The 16626-nt window shown below is 38.7% G+C and overlaps 1 protein-coding gene and 1 long non-coding RNA gene across 6 annotated transcripts in view; both read right to left on the minus strand.

Moving 5' to 3' along the window:
- The window catches only part of LOC122883587 (cadherin-4-like), a 338624-nt gene that overhangs the window by 246864 nt on the left and 75134 nt on the right, over nt 1-16626 (minus strand). For 2 of the 5 annotated variants that reach the window (XM_044212505.1, XM_044212508.1), the window contains exons 3-4: nt 7098-7233; nt 5884-6087 (exon numbers count right to left, since the gene is read on the minus strand). In XM_044212505.1, the coding sequence (XP_044068440.1) occupies nt 5884-5910 (27 nt within the window). In that variant the 5' untranslated portion in view covers nt 5911-6087; nt 7098-7233. Of the gene's footprint in view, nt 1-5883; nt 6088-7097; nt 7234-8289; nt 8381-16626 lie in introns of those variants that run through there. The other 3 variants (XM_044212509.1, XM_044212506.1, XM_044212507.1) reach the window with 3 other exon arrangements.
- On the minus strand, nt 897-3546 carry LOC122883605. The gene is made up of 2 exons (XR_006379668.1): nt 3122-3546; nt 897-1340 (listed from the first exon to the last, which is right to left on the minus strand). It is a non-coding gene; the product is annotated as an uncharacterized LOC122883605 (long non-coding RNA).

The following is a 16626-nucleotide window of genomic DNA, read 5'->3' on the forward strand; positions in this document are numbered from 1 at the left end:
CAACCCAAAAAAAAATCGTCTATAAAATATATATATAGTGTTGGACTTTGATTATCACTCAGGCTTGGTTAACTGGCTCTTACTTGATTAGCTCACCGAATACTCAGCCTACCTTTTTCAACAAATCTAACACTGTCCCTGAGACTGAGACTGTAAAGGAGGAATTTCATCAAAAGAAGTTGAACAAAGGGTAAGTTTAAAAGGTTTTCAATGTGAAGCTGAATGTCTCACAAAAAACTGAACTTAGCTCTCTTTGAACTGAGCTTCCTTTTCTGACTAAAAAAATGTTTTCTGACTAAAAATGGTTGACAAGGCCACATGTCAGAGTATTACCTTGCATCTGTGTGCAAGTTCAATACTACCTCTTACCATTAGCAGTTTCTGTGTCTGAACAGGGTATTATGGCTACATAAAACCTTTCTCCGAACCCCCTCCACCAGCATAATATGGAGGTTGGCCCGTCTGTCTGGCCTTTTGAGCTACTAATGACCTTTATATTCTACCATCTCTGATTGGCCATATCTGCTTAGTGAGCCAATGGTCTCTAATCCTATCAAAAAGAGTATGACTCTACATTAGTGGGCGGCTGCTCAGCCAATTTCCTCAATGTGACATCCAGGCTTTTTACCACCTCTCTCATCCCAATCCCTTGGTCCCAAGGATGAGCTCCAACCCTCCTATACACAGTCCTTTTTATTCCTGATGGGCTCTGTGACATGGTTTATTATCATATTATGATTTTTGTCCTGTTAAATGCTGTAATTAGTAGGTCTCTCTCTCTGTCTGTCTGTGTGTGGTGTGTGTGGGGTGGCCCAGAGTAGCATTCAATATGTGGTAATTTCAGAACAACTCTCTCACCAGTCAGAACTTTGATACGATTGGACGATTCTGTAAAATTCCAAATTACATCATTATTTATTCAAATTATTTATTCCTACAATATCCATACATGGCAACTACAATGTGTTTAGCTAAGGTTCATCAACTAAAACTTGGTTAAGGCTTGTGGTAATGGCAAATTAACTATGGTTAATGTAGAGACAAAGTACGGTTAAAAATAGGGAAAGAATGTGGTCATTGTTTAAAAAATGCCAACAACATTTTACCATTTTTCAATACATGTGTGGGAATATTTGCACTGAACCGAGCCATGAGCATCTGCAACCATTCAAGCCATGTTGGCACAGTGCCAGTGGTTTACACAAGATAGCAGGTAAAAGGTGTTGTTTATCTTGATGACGTGTTGGAGATGTGCTTGTTCACACACACCACAGTAAGCCCATCATCTGCATCTCTTCATCCACCAGCTCACTGTGGCTGTTTCTGCTTGTACTTTCCCCCTGCAATATTTGGAACAAATCTGCTGAAACAAATAGCGCAGAATACAGTGTGTCCATATCTAGTTGTGTAGTTCTATTTGTATTGAAGAATTGCATGGCTAACTAAGTTCCGCTAATTCAGTGACAAATTACAGACACATTCAGTACTGCACTCAGTCAGTTGCTGGCTCAAACTGTTAAGTTCAGTTCAGGCATATATGAGCACTTTTTACAGTGTATAGCTCAGCAGCCATCTATTTGCAACAGAGTTATCACTTCACAATCATTTCTGTAGCTTTTGCGATCTTTTAGTTAGCTTTTAACCAGGCAGTAAATACTGTTTATCACAGCTGAGCTGACAACAGTGCTCTCAGTTACAAGGGAGCTCCACTGCTAAAATCTACTGATTTGTTCAGTGACAATGGTGAGTTAGTGCAGTCAGTTCTGAAGATATTGTGTTAAAGATGTGTTCATACATGTACTGAACACCTACATGCAGGCATGGGATATAAATTGAGTGCTGCAGAATTGCTCAATATGAACGTAATTCCTTAGGACACTGGGCTGTTAGACTTTGACAGCCTTTGAATTTTCAGCCAAAGGTCTTCAGCATAAAGTCAGTCTTTATAATATTTATTTTGAAAATTGTAATATTAATAAATAAAATAATAATAAACATTATTTTGCAGTTTTGTTGGTGTACTGGTTTTAGCTTCACTGTTGTTTTATTGTTTGTTTTAATATACAGTATGTACCCAGGACTCCAGGACTGGAAAGCAGCTGAGTTGATTATCCTGGTTAAATATCCCTTTAAACCAATTAGGATCAATTAAAAAAGTGCAAATTAAGATATATTTTTTATGTCTTGTAAACAGAAGACATAGTAACAACTTTAAGAAAGAACAACAGAGGATGCTAGATACAGTATGGCTAAAGGGGAAAAGTTCAGAATTTCACTGAAAACATGGTTTTTTAGTGCTTTTGGACAGTTCATGCTGTAGGCTACTACTGAGCCAAAACACAAAAAATCCAAATTGACTAAAAAGTCAGATGATATCAGAATATCAAATATCAGAATATTATGACTGGGGATGACAGGATGGTGAATGTCCTCCATTATAATTATTGACATGCCTTTCATACCAGAAGAGGTGGAAAAAATAATGAATATATCAGTTTCATTGATTAAGAAAAACCAAGAATGGTGCAGTAGATTAAAAGTTCCAGTGAATTAAGTGCAGTGCCTTTAGATCAAAGTCATTATGCTTTAATAGAAGGGTAGCTCTATGCCTTAATAGAGCATTGTTCATGCTCATAAATAAGCACCGAATTGCTCAATGATGTAGATACAACTTACTGTATATGATTTTTCTTGTCGAACAGTATTGCTGACAGAATGTTAACCATAATTGTACAGTAAGAACAAAAGGCTTTTTAAATACCTTGCATACCTTACCCAATATTGGCAAAGAAAATGCTATTTTCTACTTATAGTTGTGTTGTATTTTTCCTCACTCTTCCCTACAGGTCACATACCTAAGTGATCATACACTGCATTCTGACCCTACATCAATTACTAATGTTAGTATGCTAACATTTGTGTTAAAGCAAGAGCCTCTCCTAAAAAAATTAAACAAAGTATTGTATATTACATTACATACATTTCAGTATAGTTAGCTAACTGTCAAATAAAGCAATGAACACATTAGCTCAGCAAACTAGCTACTGTTAGCAGCTGTCTAAGCTAGGTTAGCAACATTAGCCACCATATAATCCATATAAAACGCATTTGGCTCACTTACTCAGTAGTCAGCTGTTCTCTTGTGTCTGTTGTCATTTGTTGTTTCTCTGCTTATCTTTTGTAACAGATTTAGGCACTGTGTTGACCCATTCAAACTACCTTTGCTTTTATCTGCAGCAGAGTAGAAAACAATCCATGTGCACCAAAAATCTCAGAAATTGTTTTGATTTGTACTCATGGCCCCTTTTTTTACAACAGACATTTTGACTTTGACATAGGTAAAGCACAGGTGGAACCAATAATGTTAATGATGGCTCAGTTCCATTTAAGTCTCTCAATAAGCCATGCCGCTGAGTCAGCACGCACACTACCTGTGTTCTAGAACTTCAATACCTAAATGGAATGCTGCCATCATTAATGATATTAATTCAACCTGTGCTGTTCCAGCAATGACATGTCAAAAAAAATGTCTGCCATAAAAAAGCTCTATTGAACTAATAGTGTGTCCCAATCAGTGTTTTTTTCCAATGAAAGTAGCTGCAGTAGCTCCAAAAGTCACAAAAAGTTGCCAGATGACATCATATGCTCATTTGCATGTAGATGACATCATCATACATTCATTTGCATATAGCTTAGTGCAGTAAGGGAGAGATCATCTTTATTTAAGACATAGAGAAATCTTTGGCCATGAAGTAGACTACGTAAACGTTCACTTATTTCACCTTAGCAGTCCACCAAAATCTGTTTCTCATTAGGCCTAATTTAAAAGTTTGTTCCGACTTTCGTAAGACAAGGGCACTACTGCACTTCCAGTTTCCACTGCTTTTCTAGCCTGTTAGCTTACTATTGTACTTCCCATAGAGGTTAGCGAGTTAGCTAACATTAGCTTGCAGTTTACTGCATACAGCCTGTGGTAGCTCATTAGCTGCCAGCATCTAGCCGTCCAACAAAACTTGGAACGTGTGATTTCTAAAATGAATAGTAGTAAGTTACCATATTCTATTATGATCAAAAGTTGTCTACTTCCACTTTAAAATGTTGATTAAAAACATTGCTGTCTGTTGATACTTTTATCCTTTGACTAGAGCTGAAAACTTTGAGAAACTAGGCAACTTTGCTTCTTCATGTCGAACCTCCCCCTTCTCCCTATGAGAAAGATGATTAGCCAAATTAAAAACTGATTGACAACTGGTTCAGGCTGCTTATTGGTGAAATTCATTTTTGATTGACAGAGGATTGTAAGCATCTGATTGGCCAAATAAAAAATATCGACAGTTACCCTGCCCATTCAAAGTCTCCGGTCTGCAGAGATACCCTACTCATAAAAATGGCAATGTTGATGTACACTATTGCCCCACAATGCATGTGGGGCAATGTATTAAATCTTAAGACAAATGTTTTCTTTCTCTTTGTGAAGTTTAATTGGCAGTTGCATTTTGATTGACATCCAATTGTGCATGTAGGCCTACTGTATTGCATCATTTTTTTAACTGCAATAACAACATAGTATAAATATTAGTATATAGTATACAATCACTATGTAGTATGGAAATGAGACACCACATTATTTGCACTGGATAGGTTTTGTAAACATCGCAAAAAAAGAGAGAAAAGACAGGTTCACAAACACTGCCAAAGTTTTTTTTACCACAGTTTTCAAAATTCACAGACTGTCTGCCAGTGATGTTAAGTAGTGGGCATTTTTCAGCATGGCTTTGGCAGAGTTTCAGAGACACAGAACACTACTCATTGTTAATGCTGTTAATGGAGCATTAGCCACTAGCGCTAACAACTATTATACAGTGATAATGCTGAAAATTGTTTGTGTTTTTTAAAAATAGGACATTTTGTATCTGTTCAACAAGTGAAAAAAAAAAACTGGTATGTTCTAGGAATCCTTCCGAGCTCTGGTTACCCTTGAATCATTCAGGGTGCCTAGCAGCAGTCCTGCTCCAAAAGCGATGATAAATTAGAATTTATATTTCAAGATATATTTGTCAGCTCAGTTACTGAATTAATCCAATCACCATTTCAGAACATCTCTCTTGAGTAGCCATTTTTAAAGCAGGAACTGCATAACACAAACACATGGACTACAGTTATCAAAATCTGTCAGCAGAAGTTATAGGAGCTAGGAGCAATGGGAGCCCTTATTTCCTAAAAAAACAGCATCTATCTGCCAAACTCCCATTGAGGCTTGCCACTGTACTGTGTACGGGGTGCTTCATTATGTCATCTTATATTACTGTATTCAAAACACTCAAATAAACTCAAGCCCAGGGAGTAGTAAACAGCCAGACAGCCTGGGTCTAATGGCAGTAAAAGAAAGTAGGGAAGACAGGCGGCATCGCTCTAAGTCTATGAGCATATTCTAAGGGGCCCAGTCATCTTCCTCTTCTGATAATGATGCTTTCATTAGCCACTGGGATGCCAGGCATGTCCCATACAGTAAAATCATTAGGGATCTTTCCCTGTGTCTCTGTCTCTCTCTGTCTCTCTCTCTGTCTCTCTCTCTGTCTCTCTCTCTTGCAGTGAACTGATTTGGTCGCAGTTGGGTTTCACGTTTGGTCCTGTTTCCACTTCACTCTGAGCCCATTAATGCAAATTATACTGAGGAAAGAAAGAGAGTAAAAGTGCAAAGGGTAAAAAGTAAACCCACTGAGTGCGGTACCAATACTATTAAATTATTCTCTCTTTATGTGCCATCAGTAACCTTCCTCTGTATCTGAATAGTCACTCAAGACATAGAGATTCTCTTGTCACCCGCTGGACTAGCTTGTAAGAAAATATGACTGGAACATTTTTGGAAAATTGGATTCTTACGGGGGAAACGGAAATGATCCCATCCATTCCTTCTGGATCATGTGGCCGCTGGGGTTTCCGCGTCCTGGCTCCAGTATCCTGTGGTATTGCCCATGGTTGACTCAGGAGGCAAGGCCCTCAAAGGTTGATGATTGATTCAAAGACTCGTTGACAGCTCTGGAACAATGACCCAGGCAGAGATCAGGGATCAGGGAAATTCTGGGCCTGGAGCAGTACAGAATACTATTGTTTGATTTCTCATCTTTGATGGAGACACAGTGAAAAGAAAATGCAGCTGGATATCCCCAGTGGCATAGCAGTGGCATGAAGCCTTATGATATTCAGACATCACAAAGCCAGCTGCAAAGTGGTCAGCTGAACAATGTGGAGCATTGGGTCCCACAGCCTGTGAAATTCACATGGCAAGTGGATAAAAATGGTCAGTGGAATGTGGCATTGTGCCATTCAAATTTATTCATCTCTTAAATGAGTCATGCAAATCCTGTGTTTGAGAGGTTTTTTTTAAATAATGTGTTTAATTGTAAATTCAAGCTACATTATATTTATATCTATACCCTTTGAAACCCCTGCAGTATCACACATGCATCAGAATGAAGGGGTGAGACAAGAAAATTGATATGAATGGTATTTTATTATCTACCATAGTTTAGCATTGGCTTTCATGAGCAGCTGTCAATCACATTTCTACCTTTAGTAGAGCTGGACTGTGAGAACAGACCAATCCACCAACTGCAAATCACCTTACATTTTCTTTCATTAACAAAAGCTCTATCATATATTGTTGCCAGTGTGGGCACACTAAAACTCTGGAAACATGTACAGGTGCTTTCATGTGCAGCAGGCATGATGCATGCACTGTGGCCTATGAATGGACAAATATGAGAGGGCTACGAGAGGAGAAGCGCTAAAATGATTCCTAGGCAGGGAGAATTTTTAGCAGCTATGTGAGGCACTCAGTGGAGATGCCCCTAAGGCTGATAGGACGCTTTGATCAGAGATGGAGGGACACGCCTGTTAAAAATCAGCAGCCGTGCATTCCCCCTCTATCTCTTTGTATTCCTCTCTTTCTCTATCCCTCTTTCTCCCTCTCCATTGCCCTGTCTTTCTACCCCTTCCTCTCTCATTTGGCCTACCTTCCCTCTACCTCTTCTGTCTCTTCGCCTCCATCTCTCTCTTTCCAACTCTCTGTCTCTCTCATCCAAACATACACATACCGAAGGGTCAGAGCAGCCGTCTTGTTTCCACTGTGCTCCGGTTCATTCCAGCTCCCCATGTGGTTGCTCAGTCATGCCCACAGGAGGCAGTAACACCGGACAGATGGCCCATAGCACTCCCTGACACCCATCATACCTATAAGCCAGGCAGGATTAATAAGCACACAGCACACACATAGGCATGCGCATTCATATGACGTTCTGGAATATACATACACTTATAAATCATCCAAATCAAATCCAGGTACAATAAATGCACAAAGGCAAATACAATTACACAGCCGCAGCTATAGACTGATTGCACCCAGATTTCCGTGCTGTTCATTGTTCAATATGATATTTCAATTGCTTTTCTGAAACACTTTCCAAGTACTTTGGTTTAGTGGTTCACTTTATGTCTTTTCCAGGGTTGGTGCAGTGTGGGGATTCTCTGACACTGAGCAACAGTAGTGAGTAAATTATTCCATTCAATTATCTGAGTATTTGCTCAATATAAATACCATCTGGGTGCTTGAAATAGATTAGTTTAAGGCCATACTAAATTATTAAACTATTCCCAGTGAACGAGTCCCCATTCCCCTTTAAATGAGGCAGACTTATGGGGTTCATACCAAGCTTGTGGTCGTCTGATGCACTCTGCACTTAAATCGTGTCTGCCTGGAACACTGCGACAGGATTCCCAACAGGAACATGAAAAATGGGTCCACCACCACTTGACCCTTACTTCGTTCCACTGCCAAAACAATTTCCAACATTTCCCAGACTAACAGGCCTGTCCTAACTAGCACGAGGATGTTTGGGCTAATTCTAACTCATCTTAGGCTGGGATGAGATATTAGCTCTATGATTTCATTATACTCTAGAAAATAATGTATTTGGCAGGGAGAGTTCTCCACCACACTAGTTCAACATGACCTCAATCACTCTTTCTCTCACACATATGGAGTCAGACAACAGACCTACAGCAAAGTATTTCTCATTTATTTGGCACACTCCCTCCAGAGGTCCAAATCAAAATGTGAACATATGGCTGCACTGCGATGTGCAGACACTACTATCCTCTAAACCGCCTTAGCTCAGTGCTTCAGGGGCTTGAATGCCTTGATAGTACACACAGCAACACACATACAGTACACTTGACATTCCAAAAGCTTTCAGCTCTGCGTTAGAGGAGTTTTAACCATCTTCTGACCTGTAAAGCATCAATAAAATGTCCTTGTTGTTACGGTCATGACAGCTTGTATTTCTCTTCTGTTTCCCATTATTGCCTGCCCTGTGTCTCCTGTCTTGCCCCAATTTGTCTCTGTGTGTGTGTGTGTGTGTGTGGGTGTGGCTGCTCCTCCCGTCTCTCTCTACTGGCTTTCGGCTCCACTGCTCCAACTCACGCTGCTCAGCCTACACACCTGCCTCCCATCAGCTCATCTCCTGCAGTATATCTACTGTGGCTCTTCGTCCACTCATCGCTAAATTGTTGTTTCAACCTTCGTGGTAGTTACTAGACTCTTGCTCATACTTATCTTGTTGTATGTTTTGCTCCTTGTCTGCCTGCATTCTGCTAACCTGTGTTTTTGTGCCTCAAGATTACTGCTCACCTGCCTGCCCTCTGTTTGCTTCTGCCTGTCTGCCAGCCATGCTTCTCTCTGCCACGCCATCTCCACTTCCACCCTGCCTGTTCTGGATCCAAAACCCCAGCTACTCTCCACCACCTTTTCCCCATTATTTAATAAAATACTTTTACATTCATCCTCCTTGTTTGAGTCCTGCATTTGAGTCTAGCCTTTTGGGTAACCGTAGCACTTGCTAGGGACTGCTTTCTTTTCTTTCATTTTTTTTTTAACCATTTCACCATATTTCTTAAACAGCTAAATTAATATGAGCCTTCATACTAGAGCACAGGGAGGGTTTTTTGTGCTTTGAAGGAAACAAAAACAGAATTCAAAAGATGTCTTAAAGTAAAAAAATAATTTAAAAGAAATGAATGTAAATGGGTCTAAATATGTACTTCTACTGGGTGAACAATAAAATGATTGCTTCTTTAACTTTCCAAATAATGGAGACACAATCTGAAAACTCAATTGATGGAATCAGCATGAAAGGTTTTAATTGGCAATGGTATGCATTGTAATTTGATAAAAGATAATTACTTTGCTTTCCTGTGTATGTTCACTGTTCTATTAGGAAACTGACAGTCATCATCAGTGAATCCTGCCTCTACCTCCCCAGCTTGCTTGTACTTACTTAAGATTTTCAACCAGATACTTCATTTTTAAGAAATGACTTACCTTGAATTAGAGATTAAATGTGTGTTCCCTGGAAGTACTTTGGCAAAAGCAAACCTTTTCTTTGCTGCACACAAATAAGATCTAGGTGATAAGTGTTTCCCTTGTAAGGGTTGGAATCAAGATATTATATCAAGAGATGTATGCTGTGGGGTGCTTTTTCACAGATGGAATCTCACAGGAGAAGGCACTTAATCTTTTCAAATCAATTATGTGCAAATGCCAATTTATTCAGTAGCCACAATAGTTTGTTATACATGCTTTCAATAAAGAAAGTTGAATAAATAAATTGTGTCACTCATTCAAAGCCCTTTCTTTTTCCAGTTGCAAACACATGATCCAAATAGTAAGCTGCTACAGTACATTAAACGAGCATTCAGACGCCTTATTTTTCACTTTGCTGTACTAACGGCACAGTCTCTTCATTGTGCTTCTTTTGCAGATCATGGGGCTCAGGTGTCCCAGGCAAGGCCTCTTCACAATAAGATCCTTCATTCATCACTTCCACCTGGCATAGAAATTAAACAAAAAAAAAAAACCCAAAGGACTGTTACCAGTATTTTGGAAAGCAGGGCTGAGACACTCCATCAAACAGCACATCATCAAAACACACTTTAAAGAAAAATAACTTCCTCTATCTTACCGCAGATCGTGAGAGCCATTTTTCAAAGACCAAGTATAATGGAAATTATGAAAAGGCAATTTCACCCTTGGGTAGAATTGGGGCGACCGAGTGCAATGCTGGCATTGTGCTTTATAATGCTGGGTTGTAAACACTGAGATACAGGCCTGCAAGTTGTTGACACATCTCCTCGCTGCATGGTAAGGTTAGCCAGAGCACCAAAAAGTCCACAGTTCATAGAACAGAATAAGGGGCAACTCTAAACTCCTTTCATTTGTGATATGATAATAGCAGCATTAAGTTCACTCTATCTTTGTCCTCTATTCTTTATCTTCACTACTTTTAAACCAAATGAGGTTATGTTTGTTATTCTATTGTTATCTATTATTGTTATTCAATGCAAAGACCACATAGAATTATTTTTTTTAAATAGAATAGTAATTGTAGTGTTAATATTAATAAATTAGCAATAACAGGAATGACAGCTATAGGAAAAATAATGTCAGTATTAGTAACAGAGCCAATAACAACAACTGTAGTAGCAGTTGTCGAGCAGGAACACGCGGGCAGCAAGTGGCCCACAACCACAGATCCAGTCTCTGCAGCTTCGGAGGCAGAAATACCTGCTGAAAGCAATAGAAGGAGAGAGGAGAGAAACGAGAAAGCACAGAACTATGGGACAGATGGAGAGGGAGAGAAGGACAGAGGAAAGAGGCGCATCATGGGAAGTCTCCCGGCAGTCTAGGCCTATAGCAACATAACAAAGGGATGGTTCAGGGCTCACCTGAGCCAGCCCTAACTATAAGCTTTATCAAAGAGGAAAGTCTTAAGCCTACTCTTAAATGTGGAGATGGCGTCTGCCTCCCGAACCGAAACTGGGATCTGATTCCACAGGAGAGGAGCTTGATATTAGATGTTTTAGAGGATATCTTGGCACATCTCAGTTACTGTTGGAAATATGTGAAACACAAAATTATAATTTGTGGCATCTGCATACCATTGTACTAGAAAGACAAGCATCATAGAAATGGTGTCGTGTATTATTTGCTGGTATTCAATCTTCTTTGAAGAAATGTCTGCATCTCAGAAACTAACTTTTAGAGCCATAACTCTGTGGCAATTGTGACATCCCGGGAATATGTTAAACCACGTGCTTTAACTCCTATAAAAAGAAATAATAATAATAATAAAGAAATAATTTTCACAAAATAGGGTAGATCACTGAAACATCACAGATTCAGTGAGCACAAGTACACAGCCCCACTTTACAAACTTCACAAGTGAATAAATAAATTACAGCACGTAAGCTGCAGAATTGGCTGAAGGAAGACAATTTGTTTTCTATACTGGTACCGTATATACTGAGGTTGACTTGATGTTTGTAAATTGAAAAAGCTTTTTTAAGATTTAAAAAGCTTTTTTCTGCCTTGGTGTAAAAATTAAGTCTGGGATTTTAAAATGTTCAAGGGAAGAGGCTATTTGAATAATCCACTATTGTGGTATTCACAACTATTGAAGCGGTTTGATGGCTCTTTATGTTACACATGCAGAGAGTTTTGGTTTCATTTGCATAGGTTTTGAGATCTGCTGAGACTTCTGCAACAACCCCAATACAATAGTTTTGAATGACCTGTGCTTTGTGGTGTGCAAAGCATTGTGAAACTCTATTCTGCAGAGATTATGTTGTGATTTGATGATAATATCATGCAGGTTTTGTGTGCTGACCTTGCATTTCAATGGAAAAGTTAAAAGGATTTTAAGATTTCAATATAGTCATTTTCTTTGAGCCAAGGGACATTAGAGGAACTTCAGCTTAAGACACTTCCACACTGGATTCAACATGTTTCAGCTACTCACATAAGTAGATATTTCTCTCTGTAAATAATACATAACTTCCTAAACCACACGTTGATTAAATCTAGATACCAAACTGAATTCAGTGAATTCTGTAATGCTCATGTTGTCTGTATAGTGAATTTTATTGGCTGATTGAAACTTGGGCAGTAACATTACAGCACGTGTCTAATTTCATTTGCCCAGCTCTCCAACTCTGACTTAACATGCTTCAACTTACTGCTTTTATCCCTGTGTCTCCTGCTGGGGCTGTTGGATTTGTTTATCAGCTGAGCCATCAAAGTCTTGGTGGTAGTGAGACTGGTGTAGCATTTATGTCATTTCCTGTTCCACAGTAGGAATATACAGTAAAAGTATTACAGGGGTATTTTACAAAAAAACTCTGCAAATGGGAAAATAAATCTACTAACATACCAATATGTATGCTACAAACTGCAGGAATGGGCAATTTTTTGACTCCAGATTCTGCATGTCTTTGGAAACCACAGCACGCGCAGCAAACTTATGGAAACACAGAGAGAATATACAAAATGTTTTGGAGATTCACTCAAAGGTCAATTCAGGATGCTTTTTAAAAGTTTGATGCCATTCTTCCTATGCTGTGATCATAGTTCAGCTTACATATGCAGCTACACATTAACTATAACTTTAACCACCTTATCAAATAGTACTAATAACTATTGTTTTAAATTTTGAAATGGCTTTCTCAGTTTTTTTCCTATAAAACACACTATGTAGTCATTCTTAGGCGATTAAGATGCATTATAGTCCATAAATGGGCATAATTAAATAAAAAATTTGACAATCATAAACCAGATAATCTGTGTAACCTAATAGGCCATTATAGGCCTTAAAGTTTTTAGAAAGCCCAAAGAAGCTGCATTAATTCTTGTTTCCACACTCATTTTTTCTACATACATCAGCACCTGAGAATTACTCACTGTAATCTTATCGTTGTTGTCTTTTTATTTCACCCCTCAGGCCTTGCATAAACATTGCATAGTGACATTTAACAAATAGCAAAGTATACCAATAATGCTGACAAACATTGTACAGTATGTTAGTAATGTGCGAAAATACTGTTTGTATATGATCACATTTTTAAGAAGTGAGAGTTTATTTATTTTCTTGTCAGATTCTGGAGGTCTTATTTTCACCTGGGAAAACTTGGATTACAATTTTTGCAGTGTTGCCACCTTGAGGTGAGAAACTGCTTTCTCCTCTCTAACCTTTGGCTGATAACACACTAGTCTGGAATTAAGGAGAGACTTTGCCTTAGCCCTGGGTTAGATTTGATATATCCTAGCTCCCTCTGCTCATATCTGTGCGCGTATATGTATGTAGGAATGTATTTACACATATTGCAGATCCATTCCTATGAATTATGCATATGGTTGTGCAGTTTTAGGGCACTGCTGGAGATGCTGCACCTATTGGATAGCTAAGGGAGGTTAAGCATCTGGACCTGGCTGGTTTTCTTGTCAACACTGTCTAACACTTCTGCATCTTAATATTAGAATTACATTTTTTTTTTTTAAATAGTAGAGATGCGTTGTACTACAGTGCATAAGATCAACTCTCATAAACTTGGCTGACCTATTGTGTTTACGTACATAAGTAAACTAAACAAGTTAACCATCTGTTTCAGCCTCAGGAAATTGCAACAAGATAAACTTGAGCTTGTTTTACCTTGCTCTGATCACCATTATACATTAGACATTGCCCGTTATGCTAATGTATAATCAGTAAATAAGCTAATTAATGCATCACTTAGCAAACACTTCCATGTAAACATACTTGTGTTCCAACAGCAATATTTATATGAACTATAGGCTTAAAACAATGAAGGGTTATAGTGTAGTTTCAAGGAAATCAGTTCTCCTTCATTAAAATGCAAAAACATGCCGCAAAGACCTCCAAAATCTAGACAGATCTTTCACACTAACAGCTGTGTAAACATTAGCTGTATAGTTTTTGAGTTACTGTGTTTATAACAATGTGTCTCACAGACACAAACTGAGATGACACCATGACGTATTTGGAGGTGGTCGGGATTCTCACATGCTAACAAGCTTAGTTCAGTTTTGTTGTCACTGACTTTTGTAGTGTGAAAGCAGACAGGCCAGGTGTGCATAAGGTCAGTGCTATGTCTCTTTGTTGTGCTTGTGGTGTGATTAACCTGTCTGGCACCTGTACCTCTGGCTGAACTCAGGTCAGTGACACTGTTGGCAGAGATTGTTAACCCAGCTGGTGTCTGTGACTCCAGCTACTTAATGCCTGAACTTGGATCGGTTAGACTTATTAGTGCATGGTAGCCCACCTGGGAAGATGAACTTAGGTCAGTTGGACAGTTAATAGCAGACTAAGACCCATTTCCCTCTGCGTGCTGTCATGTAGCCCTGACAGTTAGCTTGACCCCATACAGCAAGTTTTATGTGTAGACAGCCTGGTCTGCTTCTTAGTTTAATGCACACAGCACTTTTTGAGACCAGGAGACAGGCTGGATTCATGTTGAACCTCCACTGCAATGTACACACACACACACAGACTGTAACTACAGAAGTGAACTCAGTGAATGAATGTAAAGGATGCAGTCAAACATATATGAACTCCTGTGTGATTGTAAGTGCACACATGTGTTTGTGTGTATAAATATACAGTATATATGTATACTTCCAGATCCAGACTGACAAAACTGGTGATGACTAACCAACCAGAAATCAACAAACAGCAGAAGAAGGCAGTGGTGATAGATGTAGCAATCCTAAGCGACAGCAACATCAAGAAGAAGGAACAGGAGAAACCTGAAAAATACCAAGGGTTGAAAGAGGAGCTAGAAAAGATGTGGAGAGTAAAAGCAACAGCGGTGCCAGTGGTAATCGGAGCATTGGGGGCTGTGACCCCCAAACTGGGAAGAGTGGCTCCAGCAGATTCCAGGTATGTCTGAAGTCTCTGTCCAGAAGAGTGCAGTCCTAGGAACAGCTAAGATATGGTGCAGAACCCTCAAACTCCCAGGCCCTGAGGACCTGAGCTTGAAGATGACACAGACCACCCCATGGTGAGAGGGGGATTATTTGTTTATTTATATATATATATATATATATATATACACACACACACACACACACACACACACACACACACACACACACACACACACACTTGCTGTAGAATAATCCACTCTCTCCTTTGGAATTTACCCTAACTTGTTTTCAAATAATTATTGCCCTTTAATTATGTGGTTACCTTGTGAATAAAACATGAGTCATCCATAGAATAATGTTGCTTTATTGTGAAGACAGAATATAACAGTTGTCTTACATTTGTAAATGAAAGCAAGCCTTTTACTGACTGATTCATCCTATATATGATTTACATGTCTTTATTTGACACTGAAAATCTCCATCATATCACTACGTTAATATTTTCTAAAAACATTGGATGTGAGAGGGTTGCTAGTGCCGCTGATCCCACTGAACATCACCACCAAGCTCTACAAGTCTTAGTTTTCAGCTCATCGTTTTGCATTACTACTCCATACCAACATTAAACCACCGTTTCCAGCAGAAAGACGACTGTACACTACTGCAACTGGTGGTCCAGCACAAAATGGTGCAGAGCTGATGAAAGGAAGAGGCAGATGAAGAAAGTGCGGCACACCAAAGCAAGAGAATTTTTTTGGTGCAGCAAATCTCGCCAATCTCTTGCAAATGGCATTCAAACTACAATTCCAGCCTGTTTGATACATATATTGTATGTTGGGGCATTGGATGTTTCAGTGAGTGTCACCTCTAAAAAGTGCTCAGTACATTTGGCTGAGAGTATACAAAGTATAATAAATCACCACCAACAAGACCACATTCACAAATAAAAATGCTGGAGTGATTTACTTAGCAGTGCTGGGACCAGATACTAATGTATAATAGATGTAAGAGCGGGTTACTACTTCTGAAAAGAATTGGAGGAGGTTCATGTGTGCATTTGTTGGGCTGATGAGAAAGATATTAGAAACATGAAAGACCCTCTTAAAGTAATATGTGAAGTCACAGCCAATGAATGGACCATATTCCCTGCTTCATTCTTAATAGTTGACTGATGTAAAAAGAAATCATCGAAACATGTCTGATCCAATGTTGAAGAAAAGATACTTTGTCCATATTAATGGCTTTAATCTGTAGAATCATCTTTTCTTTCCTTCAACTTACTTTACAAATTGATTCACATGAAATTCTTTCCAGGCGCAATTCCCTTAAATTCAAGGACCCAACACGGCATAGTTTGAGACATGGATCAAGGTTAATTACTATTACAATTTTTAGAATGAGAACTAGCAGACTTTACAGAAGCTCGCAGACAACAATTAAAAAGAGAGAGAGGCTTGAATGTGTGAACAGTGATGTTACTTTAAGTAAAAAAAATATCAAAAGAACTTAAATTTCTATTCTTGCACAAAATATATAAATTCAAGCACTTTCAATGACCCGTATCGATTTATGTCTATTTTCAAAAACTTTCAAGGCCTTGATTTTTTTTTCTCTTAGATTCACAAACTTTCAATGATTTCAAGGACCCATGGGAACCCTGAATGAAGATAAGTGCAGACACAGGATTTATTTAAGGCAAAAGAAGTTATGAAGTTGATCATGGTCTATCCATGGATATCCATCCAGATATTTCTACTTTATATATATGTTCTATAATAAATGTGATGTGTATGTTCCTTCCACCACTACTTTAACAATCTGTTATCATTTTATCAAAGCCATTTCAAGTT

This window comes from Siniperca chuatsi, linkage group LG10 (genome assembly GCF_020085105.1).
Source record: "Siniperca chuatsi isolate FFG_IHB_CAS linkage group LG10, ASM2008510v1, whole genome shotgun sequence".
Lineage (NCBI taxonomy): Eukaryota > Metazoa > Chordata > Actinopteri > Centrarchiformes > Sinipercidae > Siniperca > Siniperca chuatsi.